The 16076-nt window shown below is 36.3% G+C and overlaps 1 protein-coding gene across 1 annotated transcript in view; it reads right to left on the reverse strand.

Moving 5' to 3' along the window:
- Positions 1-16076, reverse strand: part of STAG1 (stromal antigen 1) — a 460953-nt gene that overhangs the window by 310681 nt on the left and 134196 nt on the right. The window contains exons 2-3 of the mRNA XM_040233144.1: positions 8976-9087; positions 2336-2438 (exon numbers count right to left, since the gene is read on the reverse strand). Of these exons, the coding sequence (XP_040089078.1) occupies positions 2336-2438; positions 8976-9004 (132 nt within the window). The 5' untranslated portion in view covers positions 9005-9087. The remainder of the gene's footprint in view (positions 1-2335; positions 2439-8975; positions 9088-16076) is intronic.

Genomic DNA, 16076 nt, shown 5'->3' on the forward strand with positions numbered 1-16076 from the left:
CAACAATGTGACCTCAGCCACTTTCTTTTTTTGTTTTCTACCTTGTAAACTGCATACAAGACCTATTTAACAGTACTGGTGTGAAGATTAAATGACATAAAAAACATCAGTACAGTGCAAAGCCCAGAGGAGAAACTCAGGCAGCTCGTTTCCAAGGTTAAGAAATGGGTCTGCGTCAGGTAAAGATATAAAAAGCTATGTGATAATGAGTGTGAAGATAAGGACTAGAGTCTACATGGCTCTAGAATGCTACTATCCTATGACGGTTGACAGTTTTTCCATACTAGAAACATGGGATGAACATGTACTATTTACATATTAGATTATGTAGTAGCAGTTTCCTTAAGTCAGTGCCAGTCTTTCAGTCATGTTGGACTCTTTGCAAACTCATGGACTGTAGCCTACCAGGCTCCTCTGCCTATGGAATGCTCCAGGCAAGAATAATGGAGTGGGTAGTCGTTCCCTTGTCCAGAGAATCTTCCCTATCCACAGACACAACCCTGGTCTCCTGCATTGCACACAGATTCTTTACAGTGTGAGCCACCAGGGAAGCCAATTTCACTAAAAATAAAATCTTATTTCTAACCGCAAAAGAGCTAAGGATTTGGATACACAGACTCCTTTTCATCAGGAAAGCAAAACATTACATGAATATAGCTGTAGACAAGTTAAAACTAAATAGGTTATAAAAAATAATACAACAGACTGCTGAAGGGGTGATAAATTCTGTTTGAAAATAAATAAATAAATAAATAAATAAAGGTGTTCTTGAAGAAGACAGCACTTAACCTGAATCATTAAGTAAAGAATTTTAATTGGAGGGGAATAAATTCAACAAAGCAATCATGTTTGCAGTTTATTCTACTATTTTCAAGCAACTTTTGTCTTATTTCAAAATGTGTACTTATAAACAATGAATCCTAGAGAAAGCAATGTGACTTGCTCATAGTCTTAGAAAAACCATACAGTAGTAAGAAAAACTAAAAGAGTGTACCGCTTCTAGCTACAAGGCTCTCACTTTGCCCAACATGTTTATTAAAGGAATACCATAGCATCAAATACTTCTACAAAATTAAGGATTATAAAGAGTGCCTATAATATATGTCTGTTCCTCCACTATTTTTTACTTTATATAAAGGTGAAGGATAAAATCAAGTGTAAAGAAAACTGTAGAAGTCATCCTATCCCTTTCTTTGTTGTTGTTAGAGTGTCCTGGAAAGTAAAAGCTATGGAGTTTCACTGAATCTAATAAGAAACTGTGGCAAACAGATAAATATTGATAGAACAAAATTAACATAAAAAACATTTTTAAGTCACTACAAACGACATGCATACATAATAACTGGTTAAATAACACAGCCACTGATTGTAATAGGTAGACCACGAGTCAACCTAACAAACTAATTTTTAAAAGATAATATTTATGAGATGATTATAAACTTTAAATGTCTTATTTGGTGATTTTACTAAAATACTGTCATCTTGCATTACAAGAATGATACTAGTTGTTGTTTAGTTGCTAAGTCATGGAGTGATGTTCTAAAAAAGAGAGAAGGGAAGCTCTTATCTTTTAGATACATTCTGAAATATTCAAAGATTTAATGCTATCTACAATGACCTTCAAAAATAACACAGGAAAGAAAGATTGGCCATGACCTGATAACTGCTGTAGCTTAAGATTTATATGGAGAGTTTATTATACTATTATGACTTCCATAGAAAAAGGCTAAATTTTTCCATAATAAGAACTTCTATAAAATAAAATTTTAAAACTGCAATAACAAAGTCAACTCACCTTTATTCTCATAAAGGTGAGTATAAAATAATACAAGCCTTAACCCACTGATACCACTGATACTACTGTCTCTGACAGTACTACTTTCAATTAAATGACTGTGTACTCATATGACATTAAGATACGATACAGTAAGAATACTTAGAGCTTTTCTAAACTTCTCAATCATGTGTAAATGAGAATATATTCTGAGACTGAACTCAAATACTAAAAAGATTCATAAAGAGCTCACAAGAAATCAGAGCTGCATCTAAAAATAAAAAGTAAGGAAATCTTAACTACACCTCATTCCATGTCAATCACCTTCCCAATCCCTTCACATGGACTACCATTTATTTATGAGCACGCCATGGAAAGCAAAAAAGATACTGTAATTTTCTAACCACTGCTAAGGCTATTTATGAAGCAGTTTCCAAGACATTCTAATGTGTCAGTGAGATTTTAAAAAGTATTAACAGTATTATAATTAACAAATAGCTCATATCAAGAACCTTTCCTTGGTAACCATTATAGAAACAAAGATGACAAGTATATACATACTGGAGGCCGGCCAGGTCGACCTCTTTTTCTTTTTCCTTTCACCTCTGTTTCTTCAAGTTCACTGCCAGCATCAGAATGGGCAGTAGTCTCATTAGTTGAATCTCTAGAAAATATGATACATTATTTTAGTGAACAAATTAATAAATACATACCTATTAATAATACAATGCAGCTCTATTCCTCTAGCTTTCTTACCTTTTGCTGTATGTACACATATAGCTGATTAGAAGTGGTTTATACTTTCAGGTTCAGAAAAAATCTTTAGCAAATTCAAAATATTACCCTCCGTGGTTAATATTACATAACAATGAATAAAATGATTTTCCAAACTGAGAAATACAGACAAGGAAATAAAACTGTGGAAATGGCAGCTACTATAGAAAATATAAATGCAAAGTACAACTGCAAAAGGCTAATTCTTCAATATAAAATAAATAAAGGTTTGGGAGGAACTTTATTCATTTCATAATATAATGAAAGTGTGTTAGTAAATGTTTAAGAATGGCACTTCAAAAAATTTATGCACATAAATTATTAGAAACAGTACCAATATAAAGGAAGTAGAGCACACAAATTACAAGCGATAATAAAAATGCACAATATTCTTTATTATAAATTCTATCTAGTTCAGTTGAGTCGCTCAGTCTGATCCAACTTTTGCAACATCATGACCCCAGCATGCCAGGCCTCCCTGAGCATCACCAACTCCCACAGTCTACCCAAACCCATGTCCATTGAGTTGGTGATGCCATCCAACTATCTCATCCTCTGTCATCCCCTTCTCCTCCTGCCCTCATCTTTCCCAGTATCAGGGTCTTTTCAAATGAGTCAGCTCTTTGCATCAGGTGGCCAAAGTATGGGAGTTTCAGCTTCAATATCAGTCTTTCCAATAAACATGAGGACTGATTTCCCTTAGAATGGACTGGTTGGATCTCCACGCAGTCCAAGGGACTCTCAGGATTCTTCTCCAACACCACAGTTCAAAAGCATCAATTCTTCAGCACTCAGCTTTCTTTATAGTCCAACTCTCACATCCATACATGACTACTGGAAAAACCGTAGCCTTGACTAGACGGACCTTTGTTGGCAAAGTAATGTCTCTGCTTTTTAATATGCTGTCTAGGTTAGTCATAACTTTCCTTCCAAGGAGTAAGCGTCTTTTAATTTCATGGCTGCAGTCACCATCTGCAGTGATTTTGGAGTCCCAAAATCAGAGGTTTCCCCATCTATTTCCCATGAAGTGATGGGACCAAATGCCATGATCTTCGTTTTCTGAATGTTGAGCTTTAAGCCAACTTTTTCATTCTCCTCTTTCACTTTCATCAGGAGGCCTTTTAGTTCCTCTTCACTTTCTGCCATAAGGGTGGTGTCATCTGCATATCTGAGGTTATTGATAACCTGGCAATCTTGATTCCAGTTTGTGCTTCTTCCAGTCCAGCGTTTCTCATGATGTACTCTGCACAGAAGTTAAATAAACAGGGTGACAATATACAGTCTTGACATACTCCTTTTCCTATTTGAAACCAGACTATTGTTCCATATGCAGTTCTAACTGTTGCTTCCTGACCTGCATACAGGTTTCTCAAGAGGCAGGTCAGGTTATCTGGTATTCCCATCTCTTGAAGAATTTTCCACAGTTTATTGTGATCCACACAGTCAAAGGCTTTGGCATAGTCAATTAAGCAGAAATAGATGTTTTTCTAGAACTCTCTTGCTTTTTCCATGATCCAGAAGATGTTCGCAATTTGATCCCTGGTTCCTCTGCCTTTTCTAAAACCAGGTTGAACATCTTTAAGTTCACAGTTCACATACTGCTGAAGCCTGTCTTGGAGAATTTTGAGCATCTATCTAGTTTACAGATTCATATGAAATGATTATGATAGTTTTGTGAAACTCTTGTATCCCTAGCTAACCTATGGTTTCAACTGATGAGCGAACAGGCTTTTGACGTGAAAGACAGTTGATACCTTTGTACACTTTAATGAACAGAATGCAAAAGAAATGACAAAGCCATCTGTTGTAACTTCACTCATTAGTCAATGTTGTGAGCATCTTTTTTTACTGAATTGCATATGTAATAGTTTTCGAACACTAGAAAGATATGTCCTCAAATTTTTGTGGTGTCATAATATAATGACTAAAGACCTGTTAGATCTTTAAGTTTAATCTGCATTATTAACAATTTCTCCATCATTTTATTGTGTCCACAAACAATGAAATAATACACTGAGTCCTTATAGTGTTTGCTGACTTTCATAAACTGAATACTCTTATCACAACCAAATTCAAACTAGCAAAGTGACATCACCAAATACAGAGTTGAGAAGTAATTAACAATAGTAGTACACTACTACAAAGTATTTCCACCATACATGGAAGAGGTGTAAATAAAAACCTAATAGTAAGATGTAAGCATAGAAAATAGTAAGATGTAAAATAATTAGGAAGTGATGAGTTTTGAAAATTTACTGTTATTTTTAATAGGATTTATTTAATTTTAAGCTTGCATAATTTAACTTTCCATAATAGCTATGTTACATATGGGCTTCCCAGGGCCACCAGTGGTAAAGAATCTGCCTGCAATGCAGGAAACATAAGAGACGCAGGTTTTATTCCTGGGTAGGGAAGACACCCCGAAGGAGGGCATGGCAACCCACTCCAGTCTTCAGGCCTGGAGAATCCCATGGACTGAGGAGTCTGGAAGGCTACAGAGATCCATAGGGTCGCAAAGAGTCGGATACAACTGAAGCAACTTAGCACACACACATGCATGCATGTTATATTTAACAAGGTCACAAAATTTCTGGAAATTTAATTTTCAGCTCTCTAGGCCAATACAGACTGGCCCTAGCATGGCATTAAAAACACATGGATAATATTAACAAAAATATCTTCACTGAATTCTATATTACTAGCTGCATCTATATAAAACTGCAAACAAGAGGAAGGGTCCAAAGCAAATAGTAAACTCAATTCACAACTTAGTATTTCTCAAACTGCTCCATTGATGGCTCTTAGCTCCACTCTCTTTGTTTTGATCCCTTAAAGCTCATCTCATTAGTATCTGCTCTTTTCCCTTTAAACTAACCTCTCTTGGAGATCTCATCCAATTCATGTGGAACTTTTATGCAAATGACTTCAGTATATTACCACTAGACCTATCTGTAATTCAAGATTTTCAACTGCATGTGTAACACTTCTTTGCATACCATTGCAAATTCACCAAACAACACACATAAAATTAAGTTCAATTATGACTTATTTCTAGCTGTCTACTCAAAGCAATATCACTAAATAACTAATTTATTAATACCCAAATTTGTACTGTTTTAGAAACTTATTATTGTCACCACTATCCTGTCGTACTCCCAATCACATCAGTCTTTCTCTTAGGCCATCAGTTAAAAATCCTCCTGAGTCATCCTCTATATACTAATTCCGTCTCCCATTCTTTTTATGATTACTACCATAACTACAACTTTTTGAATTAATTGCAACCTATCTCTCTGCTTCTAACATTTCCCTGTCCAAGCAACTCTACACACTACTATCACTAATATTCTCATATCACATTCCTTCTTTGTTTGCAAACCTTCAAAGGCAACTTGGTATTTAAAACTATAAATAATACTGATCTAGTCCAAGGGTCAGCAAACATTTTCTTTAACAGCTATACAGTAAATATTTTAGGCTGAATGGTATGAAGTTCTCTGTATCTGATACTCAACTTGTGGACCATAGCATGAATATGGCCATTCATAAGTAAATGGATATTGCTGTGGTCCAATAATATTTATAAAAACAGGTTTCTGAAACAGTATCAGTAGTCTTTCAATCACTGATTTAATTAAGAATAATAAATCATACTGCTTTTTCTCCTCACTATAATCCAAATAGACTGTTTAGTATATACTGTCTGCCAGTTTACAGACATTACCAATGCACAAAACCTTATTAAGACAACATATTGATGTCTCAGTTTTACAGATGAGGAAGTGAAAGATCTTAAAACCTTAGATCTCAAGGTAAAAGTGAATTCTCTATCTCCATGGCAGGATAGCAGAATGCAAATATTATGTTTAGAATTTCTCTTATGTGGACAGAATACACTAGTACTTTTGATGCTTATAGAAATCTCCAGGCAACTACAAAAGCAAATTTGTTACAAGGATACAAAATGTGTCCCAATAGTGAAATTAATTTATTCTTCAGCAATAGTTCACTGACAACAGAAAAAAGTACAATTGCTTTTTAATTCTTCACACTTCAGCCAGCTTAAAAGATGAAAGCTATTACCAACAAACAACTAACATACTTCAATCCGTTTATGTATTTTTTATTTATTAGAATACATGATATATAAATATGTTTTTTAATTTCAAGCAAGGTATAAGAATACAAGGACGAGTTTCACTTCACTATACCCTAACTCTGAATTTCAATCTGCAGAACAAGATTATTAAGTTTCATCAATACTGTCATAAATACTTATGTTCTGGCATATATATACATAAATACAAAGCAATGTCTACATTTTAATTTTTTAAACTTAAATTAGTAGGAATTTTCCTACAAATACAAAGGATTCCTAAATGCTACTCTATAATATGTTCCCTATCTGTGAGTACTTAGACTGTCTCCAGTTTTTAACTACTACAAACAGAGGTGAAACAACTATCTTTCCACCTTAACTCTTACACATCAACAAATACCTCTCTAGAACAGACACAGAAAGATGGTTCAAGGGCTATGCAAATTCAAACGTCAACCAAACTGCTCTACCAAAAAGCCTGCAAATGACTACTGGACATAAATAAAGAGAATAGAAAAATCATATTCAACCTTATAAAGTCATTTAATTCCCTAAAAACTTTCTAAATTCTGTCTTACTCTCTCCATTTTCATCGTAATCATTTTAGTTCAAGTTGTTATTATCTCTGGCCTGGACACTGCAACACCTTTCTCCTAGTAAGACTCCTCGTTTCTTCTGTTGCCTTTTCCAATCAAATCACTATACTATGTACTAAGAATGATTTTCAAAGCATATATCTTATTCTCTCTCTCTCTCATGATTAAAACTCTATGATGACTTCCTTCTACTGCCAGGGGAAAACAACCTCAAATTTTTAATTTAAGACTTAGTAGGTCCTATACAATACAGCCCTATTCTACTTGCAAGCCATATCTCACCCCACTCCGTCTTTAATCCTGGGGCGGGGTGGGGGGGGGGAATCACAGCTTTATTTCAGTCCCTCAAACACACTGTGATTCAGCCTATCATGATTCCTCCTACCTCCCTACACTTCCTTCCTTAGAAAAGTAGACTAACTCAAGGCATGTATTAAAATTCTAATAAAATCCTCCAGCTTACTTTCAAAGCACCAATGGCAGTTTAAATCTGTATGTTGGTGATTATTTGATTAATTTCTATCTATATAAGCGTCATGGCAGCAAGGACAAAGTTTTTTCCACTTGATCTTTCTCCTCAAAGCCTAGCATAGCTCTATTACAACATTTATTGGAATAAATAATATGTTGTAATTGGCAATATTTAATAATGTTTAATCAATAGTAAAGCTTGCCGGGTGGCTCAGACAGTAAAGGATCTCCCCACAATGCAAGAGATCAGGGTTTGATCCCCGGGTCAGGAAGATCCCCTGGAGAAGGGAATGGCTGGCCACTCCAGTATTCTTGCCTGTAGAATCCTCTAGAAAGAGGAGCCTGGAGGGTTACAGAGTCGGACAGAACTCAGAGATTAACACTTTCATATTTAGACAAATGAGTAGGGTAGGTATTGATGGCTTTTAGCATGTAAAGTAATTTGGATAGCATTCTGTCTTAAAACTCTAGAGGAAAAACAGAAGGACAGGAGATCAACTGGAAGGAGACTACAGTTTCTTAGAAAAGACACATATAAATGTTCTGGAACTATAAAAACATAATTATGTAAACTGCTGGTCACTTTCTTTATATCTAAACTGCTGTTATCATACATGATCAGAGTATATAGATTCCTACATTGAAGCTAAATAAAACCTATAAAGGGCAAAGTATTTGCCATTACATGATCATATTTCCCAGAGAATCGAAAACAAGATCAAATTCTATATGTGTCCTGTAACTCCAAAAAAATCTAATTAGATGCCACTAGAAATGCCAGGAAGGACTCATCAATTACAATCTCAATCTCAGGGAAAAGAAGTTCTGGCATGGGGTGAGAGGGTGATATGGGATAGAGGTCTACAAATTCTTGTCTATATAGTCAAACAAAATATTTCTGTTTGCAGGTTAACTTTTTCTTTAGTACATAAACAATTCTGCAAAGGAGTCAGTGTGATTTTGTTTCATTAACACTTTATTTACAGAAGAGGTTGGCATGTCAAACCAGCCCATGGTCATAGTTTCTGCTGAATCCTAAAATAAGACAGTAACTTTTTTGTTCAGTAACTTGGACATTACATACTGACATTATAATGCAAAGGCTATAGATGGATATAATAATTATACCCTCTAATAGTTCTTTTACTTCAAACATGCTGCCCAACTATCAAAGAACACATTTCATGTCTCATTAATAAAAGTATTTTGATACAGAAAAGTGTGACATGCATTTAAAAAAATGAAAAGCTGTAATACTTACTGTAACACTGGTAACTCTGAAGTAATCATTGCTGCAAAGATCTTTCCACAATGCAGCAAAATAATCAAGTGCTGTACAACTCAAAACTTTCAAAATAACCTCAAAGGTAATCCTGTTAATTAAAAAAGAAAGAAAAATTATTTTTCCAGTTTACTGATGTATTGTTGACAAACTATAAGATAATTACAGCAAGATGATTTGAAATATGGACACACAGTGAAGGGCTTCCCTCATTGAGTTAAATAATACATCCATCATCTCACATATATTCCTTTTTTTTGACCCAAACATTTAATATATTCTACTCTCTTAGCAAATTTCAATTATACAAGAAAGTATTATCAACTACTGTCACCTTATTATACATTAGATCTTCAGACCATATTCATTTAGAACAAAGTTTGTACCCTTCCAGCAACTGCTCCTTATTTCTACCACTTTGCCCTTGGCAACTACTTTTTCCACTACTTTTCCCATGAATCTTCCGGCTCTATAGATATCACATATAAGTGCTTTCACGTGATATTTGCCTTTCTCTGTGGTGCTAATTTCATTAGCATAATGCCCTCCAGGCTGATCCAAGTTGTCTAATGATGAGCTGGTTTTTTTTGCTTTTTTTAAGACTGAGTAATATTCCACTGTGTGTACACGGAGACAACCAGGTTTTCTCTATTCATTAAGACCATGGACACATAAAGCTGTTTCCATATTTTGGCTATGGTAAATAATGCTGCTGTAGTTCAGTTCAGTTGCTCAGTCGTGTCTGACTCTTTGCGACTCCATGAACCGCAGCACGCCAGGCCTCCCTGTCCATCACCAACTTCCAGAGTTCACTCAGACTCACGTCCATCAAGTCAGTGATGCCATCCAGCCATCTCATCCTCTGTCGTCCCCTTCTCCTACTCTCAATCTTTCCCAGCATCAGGGTCTTTTCAAATGAGTCAGCTCTTTGCATCAGGTGGCCAAAGTATTGGGAGTTTCAGCTTCAACATCAGTCCTTCCAATGAACATTGAGGACTGATCTCCTTTGGGATGGACTGGTTGGATCTCTTTCCAGTCCAAGGGACTCTCAAGAGTCTTCTCCAACACCACAGTTCAAAAGCACCAATTCTTCAGCAATAAGCTTTCTTTATAGTCCAACTCTCACATCCATACATGACTACTGGAAAAACCATACCCTTGACTAGACGGACATTTGTTGACAAAGTAATGTCTCTGCTTTTTAATATGCAGGGCCGAGAGAAGCTACCCCACATCCAAGGTCAGGGGCAGCAGCCAAGAGGAGCTACCCAACGCCGGAGGTCAGGGGCAGGGGCTGAGAGGAGCTACCCCATGTCCAAGGTAAGGAGTGGCGGCTGCGCTTTGCTGGAGCAGCCGTGAAGAGATTCACCACGTCCAAGGTAAGAGAAACCCAAGTAAGACAGTAGGCACTGAGAGAGGGCATCAGAGGGCAGACACATAGAAACCACAATCACAGACAACTAGCCAATCTGATCACATGGACTATAGCCTTGTCTAACTCAATGAAACTAAGCCATGCCCTGTGGGGCCACCCAAGACGAGTGGGTCATGGTGGAGAGGTCTGACAGAATGTGGTCCACTGGAGAAGGGAATGGCAAACCACTTCAGTATTCTTGCCTCGAGAACCCCATGAACACTATAGAAAGGCAAAAAGATAGGATACTGAAAGAGGAACTCCCCAGGTTGGTAGGTGCCCAATATGCTACTGGAGATCAGTAGAGAAATAACTCCAGAAAGAATGAAGGCATGGAGCCAAAGCAAAAACAATACCCAGTTGTGGATGGGACTGGGGATAGAAGCAAGGTTCGATGCTGCAAAGAGCAATACTGCATAGGAACTTGGAATGTTAGGTCCATGAATCAAGGCAAACTGGAATGCTGCTGTAAGCATGGGATAAATACATCTATATGTTTGGTATAATGATTTCATTTATTGTGGATATATACTGAGAAGTGGGATTGCTATATAATATTATATATATAATACAACAGTCTTATTTTTAATTATTTGTTTTCTAGAGATTGTACCAAATTACATTTCTACCAATAGTGAACAAGGTTTCTGTTCTGTCCGTATCTTCAACGAGAATCTCTCTCATCTTTTTGATCAAAGACATCCTCAAATAGGTGTGAAGGAAGACCTCATTAGGGCTCTGATTTTCATTTCCCTGAAGATTAGTGATGTTGAGTACCTGTTCATGTAGATTTTGGTTATCTGTGTATATTCTTCTGAAAAATGCCTATTTGGTGCTGCTGCTGCTGCTAAATTGCTTCAGTCGTGTCTGACTCTGTGTGACCCCATAGATGGCAGCCCACCAGGTTCCCCCGTCCCTGGGATTCTCCAGGCAAGAACACTGGAGTGGGTTGCCATTTCCTTCTCCAATGCATGAAAGTGAAAAGTGAAAGTGAAGTTGCTCAGTCGTGTCTGACTCTTCACGACCCCATGGACTGCAGCCTACCAGGCTCCTCCATCCATGGGATTTTCCAGGCAAGAGTACTGGAGTGGATTGCCACTGCCTTCTCCAAATGTCTATTTAGGTCCTCTGAAAATTACTTTTGAAAAAAATGAATATGCCAGAATATATAGACTACAATCACCAGTACTACCAACAATCACACTCCTTTGTATTTACCCAAATGAACTGAAAATTCATTATTACTTAACACTTTAAAGTAATGAGCTATCAAACCAGGAAAGGACATGGAGGAAGCTCAAATACATATTACTAACTAAAAGAACCCAATGTGAAACAGCTACACCCTATATGATTTGAATGACATGGCATTCTGGAAAAGGTCAAACTATTAGGGACATGGCATTCTGGAAAAGGTCAAACTATGAGGACAGTAAAAATATCAGGGGTGGCCAAACATTATGTGATAGCAAAGATGAACAAGTGAGACCAGAAGATTTTTAGGGCACAGACTCTATTTTGTATGATACTAGAATCATGGATACATCTAAACTGTACATTTAAAACAAAACCCATAGAATATATAACACAAAGAGTGAACCCTATTGTAAACTACAAACACTGGTGATAATGACATTGTCAACGTAGGTTCACTGATTGTAACAGATGGATCATTGTGATGTGGGATGTTAATAGTGGAAGAGGTTATATGTATGTGGGAACAGGAGTTATGGGGGATCTCTCTAACTTCAATTCTGCTGAGAACCTAAAACTTATCTTAAAACTAAAGTATATTAAATTAAAAAAAAAAAGCAGAGTGAGACAAAACAGAGCATCCAAGACAGGCCATGGCACAATACCTAACAGAATAACACATAACTAGAATTTAGAAGGAGAGAGAAACATCAAGGCAAAAACAAACATTTGAAGAGGTAGCAAACAGCTTTCCAAAAGTAATTTGAGATTTTAAAACACAGAAGAAAGATCAGAGAATTCCCACGAATATTCTAAAATATAAATATTGGTAAATATGAAGAAAATTCAAAAGGAAACAAAAGAAACATAATTCCTCATATACAGAAAAACAAAATATTCTGATCAGACTTCTCTGGAGAAACTATGCAAGCTGATTAAACAAGTCCATTCTAAAAGAAATCAATCCTGAATATTCATTGGAAGGACTGATGCTGAAGCTGAAGCTCCAATTCTCTGGCCACCTGATGCAAAGCCAACTCACTGGAAAAGATCCTGCTGCTGGGAAAGAGAGAAGGCAGGAGAAGGGGACGACAGAGGATAAGATGGTTGGATGGCATCACTGACTCAATAGACATGAGTTTGAGCAAACTCCAGGAGATGGTGAAGGACAGGGAAGGCTGGAGTGCTGGGGTCCATGGGATCAGTTACTCAGTTGTGTCTGACTCTTTGTGACCCCGTGGACTGCAGCACGCCAGGCTTCCCTGTCCATCACCAACTCCAACAATGTAAGCTGAAAAACAGATAAGCAATGTTTGAAATGTGAAGTGGAAAAAATCATGAAAATCAAATTGTCAATCTTTCAACAACAAAAGAAAGAAATGATGTCATGGAAAATGGAAGACTAGGAAACCTCAAAAATTAGGCCCTCCAGTAAAGGAACTTTTGTTGTTTTTTAGTTATTAAGTCAAGTCCAACTTTTTGGGGACCTCATGAACCGTAGTCCACCAGGCTCCTCCGTCCATGGGATTTCCCAAGCAAGAATACTGGAGTGGGTTGCATTTCCTTCTCCAGGGGAGTCCTCCTGACCCAGGGATCAAACAGACATCTTCTGTATTGGCAAGTGGATTCTTTACCATTGAACCACCAGGGAAGCCAGAAGCAACTCTTAGTTTGGCCAAAAAAAACAACAAAGCTCATCTCTTATGAACATCTGGAATCTAATGAAAGTTTATGATAAAGAGAGGAGTGCCTAAAAGTCGTCTATTATATTTGATAAGAGAGCACAGTATTATTTTTGCTTACTCATATGCCATCTCCATAGCCCACAAGGACAGTAGACCAAGTTACTGGTGTGGCTTGCTAGTGCCAAAGAGAACACCATGGACCCGTTCTCTAAAACTGTAGCAGAGTGTTTTAAAGAACTTCCTTTTTCTTTTTTTTGGAAAAACTATTATCTTTCAAAAGCATTTAAACACACAGTGATACAAGTAGCTGTCTGGGGCAAGAGAGTGGGTTGCATAAGCATAAAACAATCTAAAAAGCCTCAAACTTAAAAAGGGGGAGAAGAAAGATACTTGGGGAGAAAATACTTTAAAGGGGTATCACATATGCAAGGAAATGGAGAGTATTACATGAATGCCCAGGGCTGGATGGATTCTTAGAGAAGAACTAAGGAGTACAGGCTTTCAATTCTAGGTGATCTTTGCTCTCCGTGCAAGCACAAAGTGAATACTAAGGCAAAGCTGTAGGAAGCCTGCCTAATTTTTGAAGAAGTACCTCAGCTAATAGACAATCTGCAAAAAAAAATTACTTGTTTCCATTAGCAAAAGAAATCTCGAAGATGACCGCTGAACAAGACAACAAAATTTTAGGACCCACATGTGACAAAGAATACAGTCCTTACAAAAACAGGTTAGCAAAGCAAATAAAGAGATGACTGTAGCCCTTGAAAAGACAACAGTAAACCATGGGGAGGAGAGGAGAACCTAGTGTCCAATGTTACGACACTGGACATACTGAAAATGTCCAGTTTTTTAATAATATCAAAAAATTCAAAAGGCATGCAGAAAAAATATGAGATGAAGGCCCATTAACAGAAAAGAAAAAAATTTTCACAGAAATTATGTCCATCTAAGCCCAGATATTGAACTTAGACTTCCAGAAGTAGATAAAGAGAGACAAGAAAGAATATCTGAAGATACATGGCAAAAACTTAACCTATTTTAAATACATAAATCTACACAATTAGTAAGATAAATGAACTCCAAGAAGGAGAAATTCAAAAGAGAATCACACAGAGATATAGAGAATAAATTATTAATAGTAGTTACCAGTGGGAAAGGGTGAAGGGTGGTAATATAGGGATTAGGAGTGGGAGAAACAAACTACTGGGCGTAAGATACGTTTAAGCATTATTTAAAAACATGACGAATATTGCTAACACTTTCTAATAACTAAATAGAAAGTCATCTTTTTAAAAGCACACAGACACAAACTATAGTTGGCTGTTGAACAACAAGATTAAGGGAATTGACTTACTGCACATTCAAAAACTTCATATATAACTTTGCAGTTGGCTGGCCCATATCCATGATTCTGTATCAGTGCTCAACCAACCAGATTGTGAAGTACTTTAGTATTTACTGAAAAACATTTGTTTAACTAAGAGTGAACAAGTGCAGTTCAAACCTACTTGATTCAGAAGTCAACTGTACAGTCAAACTGTAAAAGCCAGATTAATGAAAGAATCTTAAAGAACAAAAACAAACAAGCTGACTACATACAAGTAATCCACAGAATCCACAATAAGACTAACATTCAATTTCTCATTAAATACGGAAGCCAGAAAGCACTAGAATGACATATCTAAAATGCTAAAAGAAAACTGTCAAAACAAGAACTCTATACCCAGCAAACTATCACTCAAGAATGACAGAGAAACGAACACATTCCCAGAAAAATAAAAACTGAAGAAGCTTGTTGCTAGACCTGCAATGCCCTACAAGAAATAATAAAGGAAGTCCCTTATGCAGAAATGAAACAATAAACAGTAACTTGAAGCCACACACACAAAAAAACAGAAAACTGGAAAAATGAGCTAAAAGGCAAATACAGAAGCCAACATCATTTATTTTGGGTTTGCAATTCCCATGTTTGTTTCCTTTATAATTTAAAGGAAAAATAATAAAATAGTATTTATATGGCTATGTTAGTGAATACACAATGTATAAAGATATAGTTGACTTTCTAATTGAAGTATAATTGATTTACAGTACCATGTTTGTTTCCGGTATATAGCAAAGTGACTCAATTATACCATTTTACCAGATTATTTTCTCTAATAGGTAAGATATTATAGCTTTGTAGTAGAGTCTGAAGTTTGAAAGGGCTATGCTTTGTTCTTTTTCCTCAGGATTGCTTCAGCAATTCTGGGTCTTTTGCAGTTCCATATAAATTTTAGGACAACTTTTTCTAGTTTTATGAAAACTGCCATGGATATTTTGATACAAGTTGCATTAAATCTGTAGACTGCTTTGTCCAAAATGTATGGACATTTTAACACTATAAATTCTTCCAATCCAAGATTATGGAATATCTAATTCTTTGAATGAAAATATATAACAATAATATAAGTGAGGGATGGGGACAGAAACAAGATTTTATAAGTTATTACAAGTATACCTCATTTTATTGCACTTTGATGATACTGCATTTTTTTTTTGAACTAATTTAAGGTTTTGTGGAAACCCTGAGAGTCTATCACTGCTACTCTTCCAACAGCAGTTGCTACATCTCTGTGTCACATTTTGCTAATTCTCACAACACTTCAAACTTTTGATTATTATCATCATGTGTTATGCTGATCTGTGATCACCAAGGTTACTATCATAATTGTTTTCAGGTGCTGTGAATGACACCCACATAAGCCAAAGAACATAGTCAATGAATATTGTCTATATTATGACTGCTCC

This window comes from Oryx dammah, unplaced genomic scaffold (assembly GCF_014754425.2).
Source record: "Oryx dammah isolate SB20612 unplaced genomic scaffold, SCBI_Odam_1.1 HiC_scaffold_2, whole genome shotgun sequence".
In the NCBI taxonomy this organism is placed as follows: Eukaryota; Metazoa; Chordata; class Mammalia; order Artiodactyla; family Bovidae; genus Oryx; species Oryx dammah.